The sequence below is a fragment of the Ochotona princeps genome, chromosome 5 (genome assembly GCF_030435755.1).
Source record: "Ochotona princeps isolate mOchPri1 chromosome 5, mOchPri1.hap1, whole genome shotgun sequence".
Classification (NCBI taxonomy): domain Eukaryota; kingdom Metazoa; phylum Chordata; class Mammalia; order Lagomorpha; family Ochotonidae; genus Ochotona; species Ochotona princeps.
Genome location: NC_080836.1, coordinates 102,841,383 through 102,868,768, shown reverse-complemented (window position 1 = coordinate 102,868,768; position 27,386 = coordinate 102,841,383). Strand labels below are relative to the sequence as shown.

The following is a 27,386-nucleotide window of genomic DNA, read 5'->3' as shown; positions in this document are numbered from 1 at the left end:
CAAAGCGTCTGCCTGTAGGGCCATGGCTGATGCACAGGGAAAGCCTGCTCCAGACAAGCAGAGCCTGGCACCACCCTCCTGCCCACTTGCACAGTGACTCTCCTCAGGGGTCACTTCACTGCTCACCAACAGGACCAGGCCAACAGGAGTTGCTCACCACTGCCTTCATGGGCGGGTGAGGCCAGCACAGGGGAGCTGGTCCTCCACCTAGGCTCTGATGGACAGAGCCTAGGTCACTGGGCTGCGTCTGTGGTTCCCACTAGTGAAGCATAGCATGATTGGCAAGTCTGCACATGCCATGGGTGGCCAGACCAAGACGTCTGCTCATCCTACTGTGAGGGTGCAGGAGGATCTTCTTGGTCAAAGAGGGGGACTGTGTTGGAACTGGTTCTACTCCGAGCACTGGGCCCCAGGTGAATCAATGCCTGCTCAGGGCTGGAGTCATTCAGACCTGTTTCCACCGAGAAGTCAGTGTCAGAGCTGTCCATGGTGGTGGGAGTGGGGGGCACATCTAGCCCCGTTAAATGCACAGAGGTGGCTGTGCACCTGGGGAAGCTCTCCTCTAGGATTCCTGGTGCATAAATGACAGAGCCATTCTGTGGCTGACCAATCTACTTTCTAAAGCTTGTGGCGCTACCCCGAGTGGTGGCGAACATGCAGGCCACAGCCCCTACCAGGGCCTCTGGCTCTGTTCACCTGCACACTGGCTGGGTGGCAGAAAGGTGCCACACGCAGACAGAGGAGCCTGCTGTTGGTCTCTTCAAGGACGTGCCAGTGTCCTTCCAGTCCCCCAGAGTGCATCTTCAGAGGCAGCCACAGAAAATCTTGTTCTTTAACCAATGAAGCTTGAAGTTGGAAAAAAAGATGGCAGCCACAAAAGAAAAATACCTTACTCGTTCCTTGTCAGAAATGGCAAAGCTGTCCACTAGACCATCTAACGTCCCCAACAGCAGCATTGTGTGACACTGCTTCAGTGTGAAATTTCCCAACTTCCAGCCAGTGAGCTTGTTGCAAGCTCACTTACGGGGGCTGGCATTGTGGCACTGCATATTAAGCTGCTCTCTACAGTGCTGGCATCCCAAGTAGGTGTCAGTTCATAGCCCAGGCACTCCACTTCTTATCCAGCTACCTGCTAATACACCTGGGAAAACATCAGAAGATGGCCCAAGTCTTTGCGACCCTACATCCATGTAGGAGACCCAGAAGAAGCTCCAGGCTCCTGGCTTCAGCCTGGTTCAGCCATTGGCTTTTGCAGCCATCTGGGGAGTAAACCAGCAGATGGAAAATCTTTTTCTCTCTTTCTTTGCCTTCCTCCTTTTAAACTCTACCTTTCAAATAAATAAACAGGGCCCAGTGGCGTGGCCTACTGGCTAAAGTCCTTGCCTTGAACGTGCCAGGATCACATATGGGCACCGGTTCTAATCCCGGCGGCCCCGCTTCCCATCCTGCTTCCTGCTTGTGGCCTGGGAAAGTAGTCGAGGATGGCCCAAAGCCTTGGGTTCCTGCACCCGCGTGGGAGACCTGGAGATTCCTGGCTCCTGGCTTCAGATTGGCGCAGCACCGGCCATTGGGGAGTGAATCACTGGATGGAAGATCTTCCTCTGTCTCTCCTCCTCTCTATATATATCTAACTTCGCAATAAAAATAAATAAATCTTTATAAAAAATGAAAATTTTTTTAAAAAAAGAGAAGAAAGAAACAAAATCCTTTCCTTCGCTACTGACGGCCTGGCAGGGAACTGTGCTCGTTATGGGTGTCCTGTTGCCGCAGCCTGCTCTACTGGATTCCGTCTTTCCTGTTACTGTGTCCGCTCTACTGCTTATTTCTTTGGTTGTAATTTCCTGCAAAATCTTTTTGGGAATAGATGCGGGTTTACCTAATCAAAGTAAAGTTCTTCCAGGCATTGACCAAACACTGAGGTCCCAGCAAATGAGCTGATGAGACAATCATCACGATGGGAGCCACCCGGCTCATGGAAGAAAGACAATGAGCTCTTCCCCTACAATGCCTGAGCCAGTGGTCAAGCTGGCTCTCCTCTTGAAAAAACAGAGAGCAGAATGATCTTCCGAGGAACTGGTCTCAGTTTCCAGGCCCTTGAGGAGTTGGGAGTTACATAAGCCCAAGCTGGGAGCCAGAAGTCCTAGCCTCTGCTCTCAGACTCAGCATAGCCGTGGCCTTGGGACTGTGTCTAACACATCCCCCGTGGGATGCAGCTGAGTCCTCCTGTGGCTGCCATCAAGGCATGTCTCATGGGGGGATGTGAGAACTTTCCTGAGATTACTGTGACACTGTGACCCCTGTGGATCTGTGCAGAGACTTGTGGGATTTACAAGGACAGGTGCCCACAACCTGGCTCGCTACAAACTGGTGACCGTGAAGAACGCACCTGCAGAAACTGGGCTGGCTTGAGGCGTCAGGGAACAGCTGTCAAACCTCACAAACTGAATCAATGGGAACTCCGCTGCTATTCTCCCAGACAAGGTCAAATTATTCCAGGATGACAGTGCCATCTTGGGTCCTTTCTGCTCCACTGCCAGCCCCTTGCTCTGTAACCTGGGGTCAATTTACAGTGGCGGGCTGCATGCACCTCCTGTCCTCCAGCACCTGACTGCCTGACGTTGTTCAATGATTGTCCTGAACATCTGCAAGGGGCACCTTGGAGGTCTGTGCTTGGGCTGACTCAAGGCTTCTACTTCCCTCTGAAATAACTGCATTGCAGTTTGTTTGTTGATTAAACAATTCATCAGTCTATGACACGCTGATCTAACTGTGGTAAAAACCAAGGAACACAGGTGTACTGTAGAGTTTAAAGATGGAGAAGACAGAGTTTGTAGCTATGATAACATGCAAAGACTGAAAAGGTTAAAGTTTGTAGAGGGAGTTGGCAAGAGCCAGGATGCAGGAGCAGGAAAACAGGACAGGCTCTTGCCTTGCCTGGCTTGTTGTGGGAGCCAGGCTTCGGGACAGCGCATCCCTGGGTGATCTCACATGGCTGCAACTCACTCAAGATCACACTGGCCAATGTTAAAAACAAACAAAGCCAAGTGCCACAATAATCCCAGAGGTACACTGTCATTAGGCAGGACCTTCTTCCTCTCAGCCCCAGGTACCTCTCTCGGCCCAGAGCTGACCCTCCAAAGACTCCTCTCAGCCCGAGGTACCTCTCCGGGAACCCAGGGCCCAGGGCTGACCCTCCAAAGACAGAAGCATGCCAAGGCTAACGTGCTTGCTCCGGCTAGATGAGACCTTCTGTTTGTAAGTCTAGACATGTTCTTTTCCCAGAATTCCTAGGAGTTCATGCCCAGGACTCAGGCCTTCCTACCCAAGGGAAATACAATTGTATCAGAAACAACTGATGCAGGCAGGGAGGAGGAGCTGGTGCTGTGGCATAGCAGGTGAAGTTTCCATCTGTGACTCTGGCATTGTATATGGGCATGCATTTGTATCTTGCCTGCCCCATTTGTGCTCCAGTTTCCTTCTAACGGCCTGGGAAGGACAGTGGAAGATGGCTCAGGTGTTTGGGCCCTTGCTACCCATGTGGGAGAGCTACATGAAGCTCCCAGCACTGGTCTCTGGCTAGCGCTGGCTGTTGTGGCCAACTGGGGGAATGAACCAACGCATGAAAAACCTGGGTCATTACTTCTCCCTGTAACTCTACCTTTCAAGTAAACAACTCTTTAGAAAACAAAATGGGGGCAGGTGCAATGACTCAATTGGGTAATCCTCCACTTCCAAGTGTTGGCATCCCATATGGGCACCGACTTATGTCTCAGCTGCTCCACTTCCCATCCAGCTCCCTGCTTATGGCCTGAAGCCTTGGATCCTTGCACCTGTGTGGGAGGCCTGGGGCAGCTTCTGGTTCCTCGTTTTGGAATGGGTCAGCTCTGCCTCTTGGGGAGTGAACCAGTGGAGGGAAGATCTTTTCTGTCTCTCCTTCTCTTTGTGGATCTGCCTTTTCAGTGAAAATAAATCAATCTTTAAAAGCAAAACAAATTGCAAAACAGCTGACAGCAGGAGGCCACTTAGCATGCAAGGGTGGGCAGCCACCTCTTCAGGCTGTCTGATTTTGAATTCAGTTACCCGCGTAACCTCATGTTTTCTTGCTCCTCATACCTCGGTTCCCTTCTTTGTAAAACGCAAGTACTAACAGTACCCACTCACAGGGTTATGGTGAAAATCCAGTGTGGAAAAGCACACGGGAACACTGCCTGCCTGCAGTGACATGCAGTGAGTTCCCAGGTGAGTCTGTCTGCATGCGACCAAAGCAAGCAGCACAGCACATGGCAGGTGCCTCCAGAAGCGCTCGCTCTACAACCTCAGCACTCGCTCCGTGGTGACCTGAGTAAGGCTTAGCCAGCCACTCAGGACCTGCCAGCCTCTGCTGCTGCCCCATGGCTGCACAGACCTGGGCTCTGCTGTCACAGACACACTTGATTTGTTCCCTGCGTGACCGTGTCAAGCTGCTGATGCTGTGGTGGCATCAGACAGGCTGGGAGCCTCAAGATAAGGCCCTGGCTGCTGCAAAGCCAAGCTCCTGTGCCCTGCCAGCTGGCATGTCCCAGCACTGGCAGCGACATGTCTGTTAATCTCCACTCAGGAAGGGGGAGGCCACAGTGACCTGTTAGAGAGGGACAGGGGCCTGGCTGGGACCAAGCGGATGGCTGTGCTCCGATTCTTCTCATTGCTTTCCAAGTTGGAACGTATCGCAGCCATGTTATTTCCCTGTCCTGCCCCAACAAAACTGTACTTTCCAACAGAGCAACCCGACTTGGTTGGTGGTCACCACAGACTCTTAGTAAATCCAGGACCCCAGGGCACTGTGACCAGTGCTGGGAAGCACAGGTTCCGTGCTCAATAGGCAGGCACCAAATGGGCACATGCTCAAGTGAATCGAGCACTGGGGAGGGTAAGTGACTTGCCTGTCCAGGGTAAGTTCACACTTGATGGTCTATGCACTTGCACCCAGGGGCCCGTTAGTGAGCTCTCCTGTTATAGCAGGGGTCCCGTGTTGGAGCTGGGCGCTCTGACAGCCAACCTCTTTCCCTCTCTAGATTCTAACAGAGGGCAAGAAGGCTCAGTGGCAACAGAGTGAGTTCTTCTGCTGCCCACTGCAGTTGAAGCCAAGCAGCTCTAGTGGGAGGATGGGCAGACCTACCCACCCGGCAGCAGGGCGAAGCTGGGCTGGAGGAGCAGCCTGCAGCAGGCAGTGCCAGGCTTAGCAGATGGCAGGGCTAGGTGAGTCCCCTGGGTGGGGCAGTGAACGACAGAGGGCATTGGCTCCCCTTGAGACTGGCACAGCCCAGTCAAATAGCTAATTAGTAACAGGAACAGAACTCAAGCCAAGGGCTTCTCCATCTCAAGGCTAAAACAGGACATGAGAACCAGTTAGCAGGAGCACTAGGCAGTGCGGCTGGCGATGTGGTATAGTGGTTTAAGGCACCACTTGTATGGATGCCAGCTGGGGTCCCGACAGCTCCACTTTTGACCCTGCACCTGGCTAATATGCTTGAGAAAGCAGTGGAAGACAGCTCAAGTGCTTGGGGCTCTGCTCTCTCCGTCCCCACCCCCCACACATGGGAGATCTGGGTGAAGCTCCTGGCTCCTAACTTCTGCCTCTTCTAGCCCTGCCTGTTGAGGCTATCCGTGGAGTGAAACAGTAGATGTAACATCTCTCTTTTCCTCTTTCTGTAACTCTGACTATTCTGTATTGGAAAGTCAGATATACAGAGAGGAGGCGAGACAGAGAGGAAGATCTTCTGTGTGATGATTCACTCCCCAAGCAGCCGCAACAGCCGGAGCTGAGCCCATCCGAAGCCAGGAGCCCGGAGCCTCTTCCAGGTCTCCCATACAGGTGCAGGGTCTCAAAGCTTTGGGCCATCCTCAACTGCTTTCCCAGGCCACAAGCAGGAAGCAGGATGGGAAGCGGGGCTGCTGGGATAGAACCAGTGTCCATATGGGATCCCAGGCATGTGCAAGGCAAGGACTTTAGCAGCTGGCTGCCATGCTGGGCCCAACTCTTTCAAACAGAATAAACAAACCTTTAAAAAATATTGGGTAGTATGAATAAAGAAACAAAGACAACAAAAATGAGGATTAGCATAGGCCCCTGTGTAATAGGACTCAGGTAATCCATTTCTGTTACCCATAGCATGGCCCCATCTGCAATTTCTGTGTAAAATGAAAACCTCAAAAAAGCTACAGTCTGCTTCCCCCTGCCATGTTCCATCCATCCATCCATCACCAGGGACCTCACCCTGTCCTTGTTTGGCACTGGGCCTCACCCAGGGAGGAGACCCAGGGAACAGGCTAGCCAGGGTCAGGGCTGAGCAAGCCATGCTAACCCTGACCCTGCGGGAGCTTGGAGAAAAACATGAGCAAAGCAGACAGGAGAAGTTCCGTGTGTATGTGTGTGTGTGTGTGTGTGTGTGTGTACATCCACACCAGCTGGGGTATGGGTAGGACCCACTCCTGTTCCCCAGTACCTGCCTGACTAATTGGCAAAGCAGGTGCTTGGTAGGGAGTTAGTGAAAGAATAAATCACCATGAACAGAGAAGGAGGTAGACTCTGTGTTCCATGAGTGCGTAACAGGTTGACCATGAAGCAGACAGTACAACTTGGGGAAGGGAAGGTAATACTGAAGGTGGGGAGAAAGCTGAAGATTCGCTCAAAGAACACGCTGCTCGTGCTGAGCCTGGAGGGGTACTTGACAGCTGGGAACCGGCAGGCAAGGATGTGGAGAACCTGCCGCAGCCCTGGGACTGGAGCCCAGAGACACCGGAACCTGTTCACACCTCACAAATGCGGAACCTGCACCCTCTTCCAGTTATGCTCCCCTCCCAGAGTACAGCAATGCCACAGTGAGCGCCTCCTAGCCAGGGATCACACCTGTGTTCTGCACGGGAACACGGAAAGCAACCCACACTTCTTACTCCAGTAATCACACAATCATGGAAATGGAAGGGACAGTGCTAGACAGGTGCCCTGTCCCCATCGCCTAACTTCCAGCAGAGGTTAAGTCCTACACAACAATGCTGCCGTGCCAGTCCAGGTCTATGACACCAACATGATGTGCTCACACAAGGGGGCTGATGGAACGGCCACTGTGACCTGCATACGGGTTCTTCCTCCTTTCAAAGGTCTTGTTAGGGCCGCCTGGTTGGCCCTGGCCCTATCCACTCTCCTTTATCATTTTGTCCATTGGAGAACGATCTAGAATTAGAACCACACAGTACTTGGAATAACTCTGGATAAATTATCCTACATTCAGAACTTGATCTATGGAAGGATGTAAAATAACATCACCATTCAAAAACAGAAACGGAGAACTGGTCCCACTGCCAGTCTTGCCACCCTTGGCTCCATGGTTTTTAACTAACCTGACCCTAGGTGTCAGTTTCTTGGTCTGTAAGAATGGGTGTGAGGCCCTAGGGCCACATTGATACCTTTGTTATATGTCTGTCAACCTCATGTGGATGAAGGTACACTAGTTTTTTTCCTTTTACGTTTTTTTTTTTTTTCTTTTCTCCCCATGGTGGATGGTATTCAAGGGGATGCATAATGGAAGTACAGCAGAAATTAATATGTTCATAGGTGGAAACAGAGAGAAGTATGTCGCCACGCACGCAGTCCAAGGATGGGCTCACAACGACACGGCTGATAATCTCCTACACTGTTGGGAGACACCTCAGTGGCCACACGATGGAGTTGTGAAAATTCACGAAAGACAGCCATTGTAAGACTGGAGGGGAGAGTGAGGAGGGGGAAGGGAGACCCCAGTGCCTATTAAACGGTGTCATAAAGCAAACAAACAAAAAATAATTGAAAAATGAATGTAAAGAGAATGGGTGCGAGGGATTGAGGAGTAAATGAGGTAACACGTGAAGGTCTTGGAACCCAGAGAAGTGCTCAGTAAATTCTAGCTAGTTGTTTTTGGTCAAAAGCCAAGGGAGCCCTCCTTTCTAGCGAATCGGGCTCTAGGCCGTCACAGACGATTAAGGAAATGATCGCGCCAGCCCTCAAATGACCCCAGGTTCTTCTTCCCAAGACTGCAGTGTGGAAACGACCTGGGACTTCACACAGGCGCTTCCAACAGGCCCCTCCTGCGCGCAGCCTCCTGGAAGGAGCAGTCACCCCCACGCCAGACTCCCCCGGGGGTGGCTGGAATTCCGCAGGCAGGAATGACAGCCAAGTGCTCCGGCTTGGCCGGCTTGGCCCAGACTGCCTCTGCAGGGCCAGCCTCATGCAGGGGCCCCAGCCGCACCATGCGCTCCGAGAAGGGGCCAGCACCAAAGAGGCCAGGGTCAGATGAGTGATTGAATTAGGTGCCGCATGGCTAGCCCACAAAGCTCAGCACCACTCAAAGCCTGTACGTGATGGGGACAATGGCCTGCATGGCCCATGAGGTCACCTTTGCCACAACTGGCTATGGAAGCTGAGAAAGTCTCCCCCAAAATCACATATGCAAACACTCCATTATACAGCCGGGAGAGCGCTTGCCTTCGAGCCTTTCAGTAGCTGGGAACCCCACACAAATGGCTGGCTATATCTTAAGCAGTATGTCCAGGGCCCATTGAAACCAGGACAAAACCAGGCATTCACGATCCTTGATGATTTATTGAAAGTGGCATTGTCTGGGCCCCTGCATGGCACCAGCAGGGGTGGGCTGGGGGGGCGCTCCGCCCGATGGTGGGGTCAGCCCATGTGCCTCCTTTTCCCTTGGACTTTTCAACTTCCCTGGCCTGCATTCACTCACTCAATTTTTCTCCTTTGAAGTTATAGAATACGGTCTCATCTATCACTGACATGTTGGGTTTCAAAAGGACTGGGAGTGAATTGACTCTTTTTCTTTCTTTTTTTTTTTCATTAACAAACAAGAAGGGCTCAGCTGGGAAGAAGAGAGCAGGAGGTGTGGTGGGTGGGGGGCTTGCAGGATGAGCAATGGCCGCCTTTCCCCTGGTTCCACGTGAGCCCCTGAGCTCCTGGAGCGCATGGGGCATTTGTGGTGGGTCCTGCCCTGGTCCTAGGAGCAGTGGGAGGCACAGCCTGCCTGCTGGCCTGCAGGAGGTACAGCTTTCCCGATGCTTCCAAGGGACAAGGGCACCTTCAGTGGGCTGGAAGAGGTGCACCAGCTTCCTGTGCCCAGCCCCGGCCCAAGTCCCTGACCCTGATGGCTGCCGGCTGCCGGCTGGTGCCTCCTGTGTGGGTGACCCTTTGGGTGGCCCCATGTCCACCCAGCTACCCTGCAGAGTGCTGGGAGTATCCAGATGTCTCTCTCCCTTCCTGGTCCTGCTTCAGCTCCTCAGTGCCACTCTTACACAAGTCCCTGCCTGTCAGCTGACAGACCTCAGGTGAGGCTTCCAGCACATGGCGCACTCGGCAGCGGTTGCAACTCCTTAGCCAGATTCCTGGGTGCCCATTCCGTGCCGCCTTCCCAGACTCCAAGGAGCTGCGGGGGTATCACACTGTGGGAAACACGCCTTCGCAGTGAGCCACGGGGAAGTCACAGGACACTCAGGGTAGGCCAGAGCAAGTAAGTCCTCACGCGACTGGCCTCAGCTCCAGCTCTACTGCTGGGACAGCCCTGGCCCAATGACTGCACATCCCAGGACACGCCAAGCCACTGCACAGCTGCAACCTGTGCTTGTTGTCCCCCATATGGGACAGGGCCCTCCCAGGGCTTAGCACACAGCACTCTGGACCATGTGTGTAGGGAGGGAGAGAAGGAGAGCAAGAGGGAGAGGGGGAGAGAGATAGAGTCTTCCTTCCTGGTTCACTGTTCAAATGCCCACAAAAGTCCTGGCTTGGCCAAACCAAAGCAGGGTCTAGAACTTCACCCGGGTCTCTCCAGCGGCGGCAGGGGTATGAGGGTGTGAGCCACCACCTGCTGCCTCCCAGGATGTATGAGCAGGAAGTTGGAACGCATGTGGTACAGCTGAGACCTGAACCAGGCATTCTGATACAGCAGCCGCTGTGCTAAAGACTCGCCCTTAGGCCAGGCTTCCCTGTTTCAGTGACCACCATGGCTGATCACCCGTGGTGTTTTCTGAACACTCCAGCCGCGTCGTATTTTCCCACAGAGGAGAGATGGCAGGCTTCTACTTGGCTTGGCTGGGGCTAATCATTTCACAGATCTCTATCAAACATCAACTGCACATCCTTCCCAGGCAAGCCAGCCCTGGCCTCTGCCCCGCAGGCTTGCTTCCCACCGCATCACACTCCAGCTGTTCGGATGGAAGCCCAGTCCCAGTGGCAGTTGCAACGAGTGGACTGCCCTGTTGACTGATTTTTTTAAAAAGCTGCTCGGAGAGGAGATTACAGCACAGCTGGGTGAGTCACTGACATGGGTGTTTGTGTGTGATCAGCAAAGCCCTGCATTGGCACCACTTGCCACTGTGACTTGGTATAACAGTAGGTAGGACTGAGCTAGGGGGGTCAGAGGTTTTTCTCGTCATCCCACACCCTCTTTACAAAAGATACAATTCTCAGTTTTAGGCCCAAGCTAAAGCCAGAGAAGCCTAGTACCTGTTTGAAAGCCAGTCCTGGGCCATTTCTGTGGTGCACACCTCCTGGTAGGCAGGCACCATGCCCGCCAAAGCTCGGGCTCTGCCCAGGTGTGGCCAACTCTGGTGTAAAAATAATTTTCCAAAAGGTACTTCCGGGCCAGGGACATGTGCTTTCAGAAAAGTGGAAACTAGAGGTAAATCCTAAAACTATAAAACTTCTAGAAGAAAACGCAGGAGAAAACCCTGGGGGCCCTTAGATTTGTTAGATGCTAAAAGCACAATTCTCAGATGCAATTTTATAAGTTAGACTTGGCCAAAATTCAATACTTCTACTATACTTCTGCTCTTGAAAAGATAGGCCAGGGAGAGCCGAGAGCTAAAGGAACGGAAAGAAGAGCCAAAGACTGAGAGGAAATGCTTGTAAATCATATTTCTGGTAGAGGATTCACATATAAGATATTTAAAAAAAAACCCTCTCAAGACAGCAAAATAAGAAACCAAACCACCCAATGTAAAAATTAGCAAACGTCACAGACAGACACGGCAGCAAAGAAGATATGCTGAGAGCAAATTTGTACCAGAAAGTCCCAACACCGTTAGTCGCTAGGGAAATGCAAATGAAAGCCAGAAGGAAGCTCCACCACACACCTACTAGAGTGGCTAAAAAGCAAAGAAGAACTCGCTATTACACGTGCTGGCAATCGTGTAAACAAACAGAATTCTTCCACACCGTAGGTGAGGGTGCCACGTGGGGTTACCTCTTTGAGAAACTTCCTGGCATTTGCTTAAGTGAAACAAGAACTCAGAGGCCTTAGTAAAACCCATAGGTACAGTCAATATTATCCCTACTGAACCAAACTGAAAACAGCCCAGACATCCTGTTCCGGGCAGGTGCAGAAACAGAGCCCGGTCCAGCCGTGCAGTGGAACTCTACTGGGCAATGGGAGGGAAGAGGTGCCCGACACATGACCCAACGGAACTATATACGTCTGTGTGAATTCGGTGCCAGCACAAAGACTTCACTTCAGAGGGAGAGAGAAAACAGGATGGTGGGGCAAGGAGGTGGGTGCCACAGGCACAGAAGAATTCTCTGTGACTGTGATGGGGGTGATATGATCATCTGTGAAGTGTATGGAATTATGCACCAAAATGGCTGAATTGCATTGGACATGACAGTCCCTCAGGAGGCAAAGTGCTTCTGCCTCAATATGGTCGCCACGCTCAGTGGTTAAGGTGTTACACTTCTCAGGACAGCAACAGCACACGCAATCTGCCCTTTCATGGACACGCCAGACAGGACTTGAGACGTGATCGGATCCACAAGCAGGAGGGCAAATGCAAATCAAAACGGTAATAAAACTCCATTCTCACATTAACAGAGAACAACTAAGGGCCTGGTGCAGTGGCTCAATTGCCGAATCCTTCCCCTGCAGGTGCCGGGATCCCATAGGGGTGCTGGTTCTTGTCCTGCTGCTTCACCTCCCATCCAGCTCCTTGCTTGTGCCTAGGAATAAAGCGGTGGACCATGCAAGGCCTTGGGGGCCCTGCACCCACATGGGAGACCTGGATGAAGTTCCTGGCTCCTGGCTTCTGCCTGGCCTAACCTTGGCTTTTGTGGCTGCTTAGGGAGTGAACCAGCAGATTTAAGATCTTTCTCTCTGGATCTCCTCTCTCTGTAAACCTGTCTTTCCAATAAAAATAAATAAATCATTTAAAACAAAAAGAATAACTAAATCACCCAAGCTCTCAGTTTGGTGGCAAGTACTACTGTCCCTGCTGGGGAAAGCCCAAATCAGGAGGCTTTATTATCAGTATATTGTTCAGAAGTAATCTGAAAATAGAAAGCTCTGAAAATACACATTTTGGGGAATATACAGAGAAATGTTATGAGTTATAAATGGTTGTTTTAAAATTTATTAATGGCTATTTTTTGTTCATGTAATGTCTATATTGCTATAAAGTAAATGTGCATTACTTGGTAATAATAGAACTTAGCAAAAATGTGTATCACATACAGAAAAGATAATATTCTCCAATCTAGTAATTAACATTTCAAATTTTTAATTTATTTAAAAGTCAGAGAGAGAGAAAGAGAGAAATGGCCAGAGATCTCTCATCCATGGGTTCCCCTTCACCCAGACTGGGCCAGACTGTCTCCCAGGGAGTGTCAGGAAGCCATGCCCCGGGCCACACCTGCCACCTCCTGGGATGCTGCAGCAGGGAGCCACGCCCCGGGCCACACCTGTCACCTCCTGGGATGCTGCAGCAGGGAGCCACGCCCCGGGCCACACCTGCTGTCTCCTGGGGATGCAGCAGGGAGCCACGCCCCGGGCCACACCTGCTGTCTCCCAGGATGCAGCAGCAGGGAGCCACGCCCCGGGCCACACCTGCTGTCTCCTGGGGATGCAGCAGGGAGCCACGCCCCAGGCCACACCTGCTGTCTCCTGGGGATGCAGCAGGGAGCCACGCCCCAGGCCACACCTGCTGTCTCCTGGGGATGCAGCAGGGAGCCACGCCCCAGGCCACACCTGCTGTCTCCCAGGATGCAGCAGCAGGGAGCCACGCCCCGGGCCACACCTGCTGTCTCCCAGGATGCAGCAGCAGGGAGCCATGCCCCAGGCCACACCTGCTGTCTCCTGGGGATGCAGCAGGGAGTCACGCCCCAGGCCACACCTGCTGTCTCCCGGGATGCAGCAGCAGGGAGCTGAAAGTAGAGGCAGAGCAGAGACTTGAGCCCGGCACTCCATGTGCAGTGTGTGTCCCCTAAGCAGCATTTTAACCAGATGTCCAAATCTCATTCCCCTCCCAGAGCCCCATAGTGACTTTGAACCCTAGGCACAGGAATAGGAATGACAACAGCAAGAACAGGATGTCTCCCAGCAGTGACAACAGAATGGGCTCTTTCGCAGTTCATAGTGGAGTAGCTTACAGTGGGATGTCTGATGCACACATGGATTTCCTGTGCACCAACCTTCCCCTCCAGTATGAATACAGTTCCGCTAGGCTCCACTCTGGTCACTCGGTACTTATTGTGCTCCCACCACGCATCCAGCACAATCAGATGGCTGCCACTTCCCATGGGGCCATGGGAGGTATGTTCCCTCTCCTTCTGAAGTCTGACCCTGGGGTCCATGCCGATCGTCACATAGAAGATCCTCAATAAACAGCGATTGGGAGCTGGTGGCAGCAAAGCTGAGCATCTGAGCATCTGGGCCTGGGGCAGTTCAGGACACGCGAACCCCAGGGGAATTCTTTGGGGCACACAGGAACAGAGCCACACGGGGACTGGGGATGCAGTGGAGGACATGGGAGGTAGGAAGCCAGGCGAGGAAGCCTGGCAGCCGTACTGCAGCAAGTAGGCCAGGGAGACCCGCAAGCCCGGGCACGAGGCTGCCAGGAAAGCTGGAGGAAGAGCTGGGGTTGCAGGGCAGGACAAAGAGGGGGAGAGTACCTCCTGATCTGTGGAAGCGGATGATGGCAGCTTTCGGTTCCAGCAGCCATGTCAGCATTCTCGGAGCTCAGAGCACCCCAGACCAACGCACCTGTCATGCAGCCGCCCTGGCCACTCGTCAGTAAGGGTCCCAACTCAGCAGACTAACAAGGTGCCTCCTGCCCCAGGGGCTGGTCCTTCGTACCCCCTCTTCTGACCAATTCCTTTTTCTATCCCAAGAGGCCACAATTTAAGGGACAACTGATTTGTTTTCAGGAATTTCTAGTCTGTTCCTTATATATTTGATCTTATCTGAAAGGAAGAAAAAGAGAAAGGAGGGGGGAGAGAGAGAGAATCTCCCATCTGCTGGTTCATTCAGCAAACACCTGCAATAGCCAGGGTTGGGCCAGGCCAAAGCCAGCAAGCAGAAACTCCACCTAGGTCTCTCAGTGGGTGGCAGGGACTCAAGTACTTGATCCATCACCTGCTACTTCTTACACATTAGGAAGAAGCTGAGGTCGAGGCAAGAGCTGGGACACAGACCCTGGCCATCTGACAATGGCGTGCAGGCACTCTGAGTGGTGACTTAATCACTGTCGAAATGCTCACCCATCTAGCATTTCTTTCTGCCCTTCTTTCCTCTCTCCCTGCCTCCTTCCTTTCTTCCCAAGATTTATTTATCTGTTTTGAAGGGCACAGTTACACACACACACACACACACACACACACAGGCAGGACTGATCTTCCAGTTGCTGGTCTTATTCATAACACTCAGATAGCAGTCAGGGCTGGTCTAGATTGAAGTCAGGAGCCAGGAACTTGTTCCAGGTCTCCCACATGTGAGGGAAATCTTAGTGGTCCACACACGCCTGCAGGTTCTGGAGGGACTGTGTAGTGTGGCAGCAGCTGAGCTCAGGATGGACAGCAGCAGGAGACAACCCTGCTTTACAAGGCAGCCCCCAATTCCCTCTGCAGAAAACATGGAAATCAACTTGGCTGAGCCCAGGAAGTGGTCATGGTTGAAACTGAAGGATCAGCTGCAAGGGTTCCCTTCTTCCAAATGTAGGTTTTGCTAACGTCAAAGAATTCCATGTCTCTTATGTAGCTGTTTGGCTTACACTTGAGTGACGTGGGTGTGACACAGGGGCAGGGCAAACACATGCAGTGTGTCCTGAGAGTAAACTGGGGGGAGTTCGAGCGCTTCCAAACCAGGGGATCAGTTAACCCAGCAGGCAGGGTTCCAGGGGAGCCAGTCTCCGTTCCACCTGTCAAGGCCACTAACCTGAAAGGATTGCCTCTCTTGGGGAACAAGGGGGTGCTGGCTGGGGTCCACTTGACCCCCCGAGGGTCCTTATAAGTCATTTGGTCAGCATGAGAACCCTTTGTCTCACTTTGCTGCCCCTGGAAATGCCAGTGGCTTAAGTTGGACTCATCTGGGCACACTCTCAATTTCAACTGGGAAAGGAGTTATCTGCTTTTCTCAGCCCTGCTGCAACTGACAGAGAGCCTCTTATTTCATGGAAATTACTTCTGCCCAAAGCAAATCCAGGCTCTGATCCACATTTTGTGCATGCAACAACAGGCTGGAGGTCCCTCCTCACCACACAAGTCATTTCCATCATTGTCACCCTGCTGGAGCACAGCAGCTAATGGTTTGCCCCAACAACTAACAGTAGCTCACTTGAGAGGCATTGGGCTCTATGCTCCACCTGCACCTTCCACACTGGGAGTCTAAAGCTCTTACATAAACACATCTCTCTCCTGGAGCCACTGCCCACTGCTCAATCACAGCTCGCGTCCTCTATTTGTAAAAGACCGGTGAGCAGTGATGCCAAAGACACCGAAACTCTAGCTTACAAATGGGCACTGTGCAGGGGCTGGGGATACAGAGGAATACAATGCCTTTAAGGCAACTTTCCCTTTAAGGGTCACACAGTCTAACAAAGGGAGACAGGGAAGCAAATGGAAGATAACCACATGACAAAGACAAGTGACAGGTATAAAGAAAGTGCTGGGTACAAACACAAACCTTGCTGCAGAGGACTGTGACAGTTGAACTGGTGACATGCTCACAGTCGGGGTAGAGAGGGTCAGGTGAGTTTTGCCACCTGTAAGAAACGAGCCTGTACATAGGCATGTAGGAAGAACCAGCAGACAAGCAACAAGCTTTTGGAAGTGGGGAAGGAGCCAAGTTTGTTTTCTAGAGTAGTTTCAAAAGCAGTGCTCTGAGCCTGTCTAGGCTGCGCACCATCTGCTTGGACGGAGAACGGAGGTGGGCTGCTGCGGGAGCATGCCCAGTAGCCAGGGGCAGCCAGGGCTGCATCCATGGGAGCTGGCCTAGAAGAAAGCAAAGCTCTCACTCTCCTTCCCTGGCCACTTCCGGCTGCCTCACCACCCCAACCAGTTTCCCTTTATGCGAACTACTCAGGATCCTTCCAAATGCCTGAACTTGCTCAAGCTCCCTCCTGAAACAGCCTGCCATGGGGGGCTATTTCTCAGTGGGTGAGAACTCCAAGGAGAGGGGACAGGGATGGGTGAACTCCCTGCCATGTTCCAGGGAAGCCTCCTCTGCTGCCGAGGTCTTCCTCACTTTCAAACAATGGGCCTCATGCCTCATCTCCTGATTCCCTGGGCTGTCCACCCTGCCTCAGGGGACCAGGCCCAGCGTGGACTGCCTTGGTGTTTTTTAGTGGGATCCAGCATCCTCCCAGGTTCACTCTGGCACGTCAGAGACGAAGGCTTCTTTTGGCTGGCTCGGAAGCGTCATACGAGGGACTCCACGAGAATCTGCCTTGGAAGGGCTGGAGAACATGTCCCAATCTGCAGTTTTTAACTTACAGAGTTCTACTACCTGATTCCTTCTAATCTGTGAAAATTATGAGTAAATGACTATGTAACATGATGACTTTAGGACAGTAATCATGAACGGCTCAGCAGAGGGAAACTGGCCCTGAATGGCATGTATTAGCTTTTATGTTAACAAACCACAAGCAGTGATTAGCTCCCAGAAGCAGCTGCAACACACAGCTAGGTCAAGGTTCGATGTGTTTGGGTGCATAAATCAAGATGGTCTTCCTTGATTTCCCAGTGAAATGCAAACACAAAACTAGATCTTGTTCTCTACCAATGAGATTTCATGGCCCCATGCTGGGAATCCCCTGCGCTCAGCTCCGGTGGGGACACTGCTGCTGGGGGCTGGTCATGGCCAGCCAAGCAGGCCCCTGAGGAAGCTTACTGGTATTTCTGCCCCTGCCTGTCCTGGGCACCACGCTTCACTGAACATGTTTCTTCTCTAACAAAGGGACTTGGAAATGCAAGCTGTGAGGCAGGTTAGTGGCACCTGACACCACGTGAAGAGGCAGTTCGGGCTGCAGAGGTGGGAACGAATAGCACTTGGCTCTGCTTCAGGCTGGCTAAAGCAAACTGCAGGCCAACAGGGTGAGGGAGATGGTGCCCAGGGCATCATTCCTCCACTTCTAGCCCATCACGGGACCTGCTGAACATCCTACCAATCAAAGAAATAATCTGCTTCATGGCAGGAAGCCAGCCGGAGATCCAGCTTAGCCTGGCTTCCTTAGCAAGGGGCAATGGGCTGCAGGGGGATGGTTGGGGACAGTGCTGACCCGCTGGTTGGGCATTTGGGCAGGGTCAGCAAGCATGGCCCACGGGCTAGCCCTGATTTTGCTAAGATTGGCTTTTACATTTTGAAATCGTTGAAAAAAAATAAGCCATTGAAGAGTAACATTTTGTGACATGGACACCGTGTTCTTTATTGGAACACGGCCACTCTCACGCCTTTCCAGCCACTCTGGGTGGCAGAGACATACAGCACGGTACATGGAGCTTTGACTAAGTCTGCCAATAACCATCTCAAAGGCAGGGCTAGTTCAAGATCACAGATATCAGCACTCTAGAGCAGCCTGGGTGTCAGGGTATTTCAAAGTAATTTCCATGAATTAGATTCCTGTTAAAATATAGTTTACCCAAAGAAACCAAAGTTTGAGCTTCAAAACTGGGCCAAGTTGGATTCATACAGGTGTAGCTGGGAATTCAGCAAGGGCTCTTTTAGCTTGGAGGAGCCTGCAATGAAGATGGAAACACCAGGGTTTCTCCTGCAAGCTGCTCAGGGGACCCCAGCTGGGCACAGCTCCCTGCAGGAGAGATGGCCTCATCTGGGTGCTGCAGCACCACAAGAGCAACAGAGGCTGCAGAGAAAGCCCTGGGGGCAGCAGGTGCAGCCTCCGGTCATCATGGACCTCTCTGAAGATGCTCTTTCACTGCAGCCCATCTGCAGTTCCCATGACCCTGTGGCCTTTCTGAAGGTTCTGCTACAACGCGGGACCTGACAAGGAGTCAGCCTAGTCTTCGCAGCATAGGCCTGGAAGGGAAGCTGTCACAGGGCAAGCCTTTGTGTCCCCACAGACTGACTCACTGAGAAGCAGGCCCAGAGCGCCTCCCACCTCCCTCCCCTGCGGAGGCCTGACCCGCCCGCACCACCTTTACTGCAAAGACCAGGTAGAAGAAATGCATGTTCTGGAAAAAAAGCCAGACGGGCATCACTGGGAGGAAGCCCTCTGGATTTGCTGAATCCAGCCAAAGGCCCTGAGAAGGCAGCTGGCGCCTACGCTGGCTTTTTGGTCAGAAGAGCAGAGGGCAGTGACTTCACCCAGTGGGAAACCCCTTAGAAGCAGGTGGGGGCTCCAGGTGAGACGCTACAGCAGGAGGTCTTTTCCCAAAGTCAGCACTTCTTAATCTGCTTCCCATCATGGCACCAACAGAACTTGCCAATATCTGACAACTCACCATGGTCAGCACACAAGCCTGGTAGACAGGAGCTGCCCAGGGGACAGGAGCTGGCCCTGGCTCATGACCCAGGCTAGGCAGTTTTCTTTCTTTCTTTTTAAAGATTTATTTGTTTATTTGAAAGTTAGAGAGAGTGAGAGGGTTGGAGGCAGGGATGGAGATTTTTTTTATCTGCTGTTTTACTTCCCAGATGGCTCTAAAGGCCAAGGTTGCCCAGGCTGAAGCCAGGAGCCTAGAGCTCCTTTGGGGTCTCCCGTGTGGGGCGTGTGGTTCCAAATCCTTAGGCTATCTTCCACTATTTTTACAGGCTCGCTATCAGGGAGCTGCACTGGAAGTAGACCAGCTGGGGTTTGAACTGGCCAGTGCTCATATGGATTGCACCACAATGCCATTTCCCACTTTAAAAAGATTTTATTTATTTATTTATTTAATTTATTTGAAAGGGCTACACACAGAGAGTGTTAATGTTTGATCCACTAGTTTACTCCCTGCAGTGGCCAGGGCTGAATCAGACTGAAGTCAGGGGCCAGGGGCTTCCTCTAGGTCTCCCTTGTGGGTGGCAGGGGCCCAAGCACTCGGGTCATCTTTCGCGGCTTTCCCAGCCATTAGCATAGAGCTGGACTGTAAGTGGAATAGTCAGGACTTGAATGGATGGCCTAGGTGATACTGGGGTTGTAGGTAGTGGGTTCTACCTGCTATTCTACAAGGCTGGCCCCCGTAGTTTTCCTGACTGCAACCCCCAGTGGCCAGGTCATCCTGGGTTTCCGAGACAACTGCGACCTCTGTAACAGGTGTTCCCTGTATAGCAGTACCGCTTACTCAAGTTCGTCATGGTGGACTGTCTCCCTGGAAAGATCTAGCAGATGGATCTGAATCCGACAGCATCCTGTATCCCCACCCACAGACTGAGCTCCAACTGGGGCCAGCCTAAAAGTGTGTGTGTGTGTGTATATATATTTAGGACTGTTACAAAAACCATGGATATAGAGGAATGCAGGCAAACAAAACCACAGTGGGCTGCTCAGAAAGCTCGGAGGAGAAGTGAGTTTCTGTGAGGGCAGAGCAGACAGAGGGAGGGGAACAAATGTAGTGACTTCTGAATGGGGCCATGCAGCTGATTTATGAGCAAGCTCACTAGTGTCCCTGGCCAGCGAGCCTTGCAGGCTCCCACTTCGGACGCCAGGCCCACACACTGGTTCTCCTGGGAACCCAGGACTTGAGCCCAAGGATGCAGATCCATTATTTTCAAACTTTAATTAACTGGGACCTAATTAGGACTTGTGAGGGCTTCCCTCACCCCATTTTAAAGGAGAACCTTTGTCTCTTAGGTCAGCATGGTGTAAAAGCTGGCGAAAATGAACAAAAAACAACTTATATTTTCTTACACATTAGCAACTCAATCTTCATGGGCCACTTTTTTTTTTTTTAATTTATAACTTGAGAGGGCCAATGGGATGTAGATATGGAAAGCTACTTTTAGGAATAAAATTCTAAGACATGCCAACAGCATGTTCTCTCCTGATGGCAGGTAAACACCCACTGCTGTGACTACCATGCCCTGCCCCAGCGTCAGCTGAGCTCGCCCAACAGTCTTCTGTGGTTTTTAAAGTATTGTATAGGCTTAAGTCAACTGAACTTCACGTTGACCTGACATGGTCGGTTCTCAAACCTTGAGGAGAGTTGTGCTGTCATCTGATGAACTCGAGCACCAGCTGTTTAGTCCTTGTGGAAGCTACACAGAGGGGACTCACATAGGAGGACACATAGATAGCAAAATGTTTGTGTTTGAACTTACTTTATATAAACATACGTGCATTCTTGATCTTTTTCAAAAAGGGCACTCAGTCCAATGTCTATAATGTACGGCTTTCATTTCTTTAACACAGAATGAGAATACAGACATTTACAAAGTGATTTCAGCACAGAAAGCTTCCCAAATTTTAAATTTTCCCTGTTCCTTCACAGCGATCTCACCCAAACAGCAAAATAATTCAAGATGTATCCTTTCTAAAACATGTAAGTCATATTTGTCACCATGCTCATCATATTTGATAGTTTTACCTGATACTGAGTGAAACTATGTAACTGCAAATTCATGAACTGTTGTCACATGTAGGGCTGAGAATACACATGACCCTCCTGGCAGATGAGTGAAGGGGACCAGAGGTGTGTGGTGTGCCGTGGGTCCTGTGCTCTGCGGAAGCAAGCGTGAGGTGGCTGAGGGGCTGGGGGCAGCCAGGCAAGGTTTTTGAGAAGGCTAGTGCAGAGACAGGACTGGGGCCAGGTGGGGCTGAGGGTGGGGTCAGGGTTTGGCATCATCAGCACCTGGCTAGAGGTTGTTACATCATGAGAGTTCAGGAACGCACTCATGGCATGGGTGTGGACAGAGGAAAAAGGAATGTGGCGCGGGCCCAGGGAAAGCCCAGTCGGATGTGCTGAGCGAAGCAGTGGCTTCTGCACAGGGGCCAGCAGGCCAGTGCTGGACACAGAGTAGCAGCCAGATAGGTGGGGCCTCTAGGGCTCAGCGAGAGAGGGTTTTGGCAAACATGCACAACACAGCAGTCCTGGATGTGAGGACCCGGTGCCCAGAGCGAGTGAGAGAACTAGAACATGTTCACGCCCCATCAGCATGCTCCTTGAGGGAGGGGCCCCACGACCCTTCTTGGGCCTCCGGCCCCCTTCCCCACCTGCTGTCTGCTGCAGCACTCACTCTGCAACCTGTCTCCAACCAGTGCCTGCACTCAGGCAGACCTGCTCCAGCTACCTGCACCCAGGCCAGAGCAGGGGTGGGAAATTCCAGCAGTTACCCGACTGTGCATGCACAGGTGGACACTTCTCCTCAGGCCCACAGGCCCACGCCAGCACAATCTGTGACCTGGCTAAGATGCGTTTGTGTAAGTTTGTTGTAAAAAGTAGGGTGAGATTAAGGCTTCAGTTGGCAGGCTCTAAAACCTGGCCCTGTAGATCGTGGCCAGCCGGCTGGCTTAGGAAGAAGTTCCTGAGAACATGGTCTGTCACACAGTCCCATTGGCCAACACACCTTGCTTCTCAGAACAGCCACAGCGTCTTCCGTGACATACAAACACAGTCAGGGAAGAAGAATTTGGGTCAAAGCACAGTGAGCAAGCAAAAACACAAGCCATGGTACAGAGCAGGCTGCACCCTACAACACACTGATGGCAGCAGCCTGACAGTCACCCACAAGGACACTCAAGCTTGGCGGAAGGCAGGAGGAGTGACAGCTGCCTGGCCCTGCCCGAGGGCTCTAAGCAGGGCTGGGCTCTCAGCACCCATCACATTCCCGGCCTTTGTTTTCTGTAACCATCAACCTCCACAATCTACTTGGTCCTCCAATCTGGACACTCGTCTGGCATTTGTAAACAAGCTACTCTTTTTGGAAGATAGGACATGAGAAGTAGCACTCTTTCTTTAAACCTACTGGGCCTCTGAAGTTCCTGTGTCTTCTCTCCATGCCTCCTGGGGAACGAGAGGGAAGAGAGGCAGGAGCTTGTGGGTCAACTATCAGATGTAGCCTCATTAGGAAAGACACAGCTGGGGAGTTCTGACCACCCCTCTGACACAGACACCTGTAGCATCTGAGTTGGAGCCTTGCCTGCCTCCCAAAGCCCAGACTCAGAGGCAGGACAGAGGATGAAGGGAACTGCTGCCTTGATGCAGGGCCAGAGCACGCAGCAGCCCTGGGTTGTGCTGTACGCCACAGCCGGACTGACCTGATCCAGACGGAGCGCGCCGTTCACGAAGCGCTGCTGGCGCAGCTTCTGGGCGATGCTGTGCAGGTTCAGGACAGCCCGTTGCACCTCCTCGCTGCTGTGCTCTGGGCAGATGGGGGGCAGCTCTGTCTCTGGGATCTTCTCAGCTGGGTTTTCAATCATGCTCTGGGCATGGTCGTAGCTCAGTTTGGTGCAGGAGCGGATGATGGTCCGGCCAAACCACTCGTCCAGGATCTATAAAGGAGGACAGCTCGTGAGGGGCCATGAGAAGCTTCCAGGTGCTCGCTCATCCAACCTCCCAAGCTCACATGCTGCAGAGAGGTTGATGGAGCCTGACAGAGTGATGCATCAGACACTAGGTTGTCACTCTCTCTCCAGGAGCTCAGGCTCCACCGGACCTGGCCTCTGCAGGGCCCCCAGGCACATGGTGACACGTGCAGGCCCAGTGGGGGATGGGAAGGGAAAGGAAGGGCTGTCAAGGCTGTGGCATCAGTTTGGGGGAAGGTCACCAAAGTCAAACTGGGGGTTAGAAGAAGTGACTCCCTGAGTGTGACACGTGGGGCTCTGGGAACCTGGACAGGACCTTCAGGTGGGCACACAGGACCGCAGTGGCATCAGGAAATGATTCCAGTTTGTTAGCCTTGGGGAACATATCTAGAGAGGACCCCTAGACTGGCCTGCTTGACCTCGGCACGGTGGGCTGGGTGTCTCTGTGCTGCAGGGTCAGCCCTGCACATCACGCACTGTTCAGCGGCCTCCCTGTGCTCTTCCCACGAGATGCCAGCAACACCTCCGCTCTGCCCCTGCACCTGAGCTCCGGCCGGGATGTCCCCGGGGAAGCTCGAGTGTAGTGGCAGTGCTTACTGAAGGATGGGATGACTACTGAATTGCATTTCACTCTTGATTTTCTTGTTCTTTCTGTAATTAGCACCCATTTCTTTTCAAACAGAAATAAAACACATTAAAATATTCTGGGGACTCCTAAGAAGGAAACAGCCAGGTGAGTGTACCGAGCAGGCACTCGGGGTGGTATGGTGCCAACAAGATGACTGGCCAGCAGGTGAGCACTTGGCATCATGCCATTTGGGGCAGAAGGAGGGAGGGGGAAGAACGTCCAGGCCTCATTCTCTCACACCTCCTCCTTTTGAGGGAGTACAAAGGCAAGCCAGAGCAGGAAAGCAGAAGGGAAACACGAGCTGAGACAGAGCAGCAAAGCGGGAGCATGCAGTGTCAGGAGAGAGGCTGCAGCGGGCGGGGGCCTGAGGACAGGGGACAGGCACTGGCCACCCACCTGCTACTTCATTCCCAGCACCCTACAAGGTAGGAATTCCATAACTCCCATTTCTCAGCTGAGGAAACTAAGGCCCAGGGAAAGTATGTATCCTTTTGAGAGATTTATTTGAAAGACGGAGTGACACACAGAGAGAGGGACAAAGAGAGTCAGAGCTCTTCCATCTGTTGGTTCACTCCCTAAACAGCTGCAACAGCTTCCACATAGAAGTCAGAAGCCCGAACTCTGATGTCTCCCATATGGCGGGGCAGGAGACAAGCACTAAGACCGTCTTCTGCTGCTTTCCCCAGGTACAGCAGCAGGGAGCTGGATAGAAAATGGAGCAGCTGGGACTCAAACCTGAGCTCACACAGGAGGCCAGCATGACAGGTGGTGGGTTAACTTGCTGTGCCACAACACCAGCTCAAGAAATTAAGTGATTTGCCCAAAGGTAGGGAGTATAAGGTTGCCAGAGATTGGCAAGGCTGGGAGCTGGGCCTAGGCAGTCCTGCCCAGAATGTGAGTTCACAGCCACTGTCACGTATCCAGTGCCACCCTGATGTCAAGGACAATGGAAACAAAGAAGATGGTCTTGAATTTAGTTTTGCTCAGTGGCCTTTTAAGAGGCTGTTCTAGGGGGAAGACAGTTCAGGCCTGTGCTGTGGAAGGGCTCCCATACCTCAGGGCAGCCACTGCATAGGCTGCCCAGCAGCCCCCTGCAAAACACCACATGCCATTTGAAAGCCACCCTGTCTGTATGTGATCCAGGTGCCAGTCTGGACAGGCACATGGCTAGCAGGCAAGGAAGTTAGTGTGATGACTGTTCTGAAGGCATAGTAGTGAGGGAAGCAGGAAGGGAACAGGGGCACAGGACCACTTGCAGGGTAAGGAGAAGGCGGACTGACACGGTGAGAGGACAAAGCATTCTGGGATGGCCACTGGGGCTGTGAGGGTGGGGTGATGAGGGGCAGGAAGCAGGGCAGGGTCCCCAAGGAGGTAGGGAGTATATAAAGGCAAGGGCTGAGGGGAGCTGGGCAGGGTTCAGGGCCTGAGAGAAACGCCGTGGGAACAACCCGGGCAGAAAGGCTAGGCTTCATTCAGAGTGGAGCCTCCACAGCCTGGGCCCACGTTTGTTGTTCAACAGTCATGCTACTCTGGTCACAGCCCGTGAGGTGACACTTCCAGCCAAGGCCGTGTGAGGACCCACGGGTGTCCCCACTGCAAAGTCTTCAGGGAATGTGCTGCTTACATGGGAGACCAGCAAGGCTCCTGGGGAGCCCCCACCTGTATCAAGGAAGGACCCACAAAAATGGCCACCATGAGGCCTGGAGAACAGGTCCAGCTGCTTACGTTTTGGGGGGTGCAGGGAAGAGGGGCAGCAGTACAAACAGCTGGAAATGTGAAAAAAAAGAGTCTTGAATCTTTAAATTCAGATTAACTTTTTTTTCCTACAAATCCTGAAACTGTACTTTCCAGATCATTCCAGGAATCAGTCCTATCCAAAACTATAAGGGATTCAATTCATGTGCTCTTGGATCCTCTGCTGTGGCAGGAGGGCACGCTCAGCTCTCTGGAGGCATCCGTGTGCCCCGTGGGCAGGGACAGCCGTGGAGCCGACTCCAGGGGACGGCCCAATTGCGGGGTGCCAGCAGCTGGGGTGCCCTTGGGGTCCCTGCCAGGCCAGCTCTTTGACATGGCCACACTTCCTGACCAAGGCCTCCCCGTCGAATGGCGGGGATGTGACCTCTGCATGCTCGTGGTCTCCAGCTTCCCCCTGGAGATTTAACTTATTTGCTTTTCTCCATTTCTTTCAAAACCCAATTCTGCCTCCAGCCTTGGACTCGCGTCCACGTTACACAGACCCGTTTGCCTCCAGCAGGGCAGCCCCCACTCTTCTCATGCACACTTCACAGGTGGTCTCGGACAGTCCCTCCGGCACCCAGGCTGAGCGCCTGTGGGTGGCTTCCTGGGGTCTGCTGCCTTCCTGCCTAGAGGAGTTGCTAGTGCAAGCCGGCCACAGTGGCTGCCTGGGCGTCTATTTCCACGTAGATCAGTGGGCCCACAGATGCCCTGAGAAGCTCCCAAAAGTTCCAAACCTCTCTCACTGAAACAGGCACAAAATTATACAGCAAGTGGCAAGAGGTCCCCAGATGCATCCAACCCGACCCCCAAGCCCAGGGAACACTGGCTGTGATCACACTCCCGCTGCTCCTGTGACCCCTCTGGGTCCTGAGCCCTGCCCAGGGGCCACCTGTAATCCTGAGGAGTTTCACAAATGTCTCTCTTGCATGGGGCACTTCCAAAGTTCCCAGGGAGAAGCATTTTGAAATCCATGCCTGCACCTGGCCAGCCAGAAGCCTGATGCTGCTCAGTGAACAGGGTTCCCACCCAGGCACACTGCATGCTCTTTGTGAGCCACTTAAAATTTTTTCCCTAACAAGGAAAAATTCTGTGCCCTTGTGATTCTTTATAGATACCATCTCTTGCTGGCATACACGGTTTTGACAGAATTTGAGCCCATGGTGCTGACCACATGTTCCTACAGTCTTCCACTCAGTGTCTGCATCCTAACCCTCCTCATCAACATAAGGGCTGGAGCAGAAGCTGGCAGGGCCGCCAAAGTTTCCCGCCCAGCGACAGGGCCTCAGCAGCTGAGCCCACCCTGCATCAGCACAGCCAAGCACTTGTGGGAGACAGGCAGGCCCACTGCGTTAGAACATTTCTGGGGTGAGGGAAAGCAGGCCTGTGCCTACCCTGGGGCAGGGCTGCAGAAGCAAGAGGAAGTCCATGTGAGCAGGCAAGCATGGACCCAGGCAGAGGGGGACCTGGGCGCAGCCAGCCGTGCCGTGTGCAAGGCACGGCCCACTCTGGATGGAACACCTCATTAATTTCCAATTGGAAACTGTCTTCACACCAGCGCCCAGTCCATAACCAGGGCCAGTGGCAGAAGACAAAAGGACAGAGTTTTTCATGGAAAAAGTAAAAAAGCCACGAGGAGATACATAAACAAACCCTTCAGAGAGCAGCGCTCGCCCTCCCTGCCTCCTTGGCTTTGTCACAGGCCTCGGAGCCCTCCCACCTGCAGACGCAGCTACCTCTGATGGCGGAGTGGACGCAGACCCCCAGCCTGGAGGCAGCCTGAAAAGTCAAACAGCGCAAGAAGCAAGTGCCTGGCAAAAAAAATGGGCCAAGAGAGGAGGGGCTTCAGGCAGGGGCGAGGCAGGTGACACTGAGTGGGAGTCGCTGTGTGGAGCCGGGATGCAGTGCTGGACACTGTCAGGTCTTGTCTCCTGCATCTCAGGCTCCAGGCTTATCTTAAGGTTTCCATGTAAATCGACCTCAACCTGACATTGGGAACGCTGGCCAATTAGAGCAGAGCGTGGCCTGGGAGGCCAGTCACTGACCTGCACAGGCACTGGCCACACATCTCTTGGCCTCGCACACAGATCAGTCATGTGTTTACTGATCAGGACCTGACTGCGCACGTCAATCAAATCTGTTGTTAACAACAACAAAATGCAAGAGGAGAGCTGACTCCAAAGAATTTTTAGCTCTTCACATGACAAGCTTATACGTAGTTAATGTCACATTTCCTTTATTTATTGAGAACATGTCACCTTCAATTTCTCTTTTAATCTCGAGGATTCGC

General features: G+C 52.6%; 1 protein-coding gene across 3 annotated transcripts in view; it reads right to left on the bottom strand.

Moving 5' to 3' along the window:
• Positions 1 to 27,386, bottom strand: part of DIS3L2 (DIS3 like 3'-5' exoribonuclease 2) — a 371,962-nt gene that overhangs the window by 36,092 nt on the left and 308,484 nt on the right. For all 3 annotated transcript variants that reach the window (XM_058665113.1, XM_004577199.2, XM_058665114.1), the window contains exon 13: positions 22,468 to 22,701. In XM_058665113.1, coding sequence (XP_058521096.1) covers positions 22,468 to 22,701 — 234 coding nt within the window. The remainder of the gene's footprint in view (positions 1 to 22,467; positions 22,702 to 27,386) is intronic.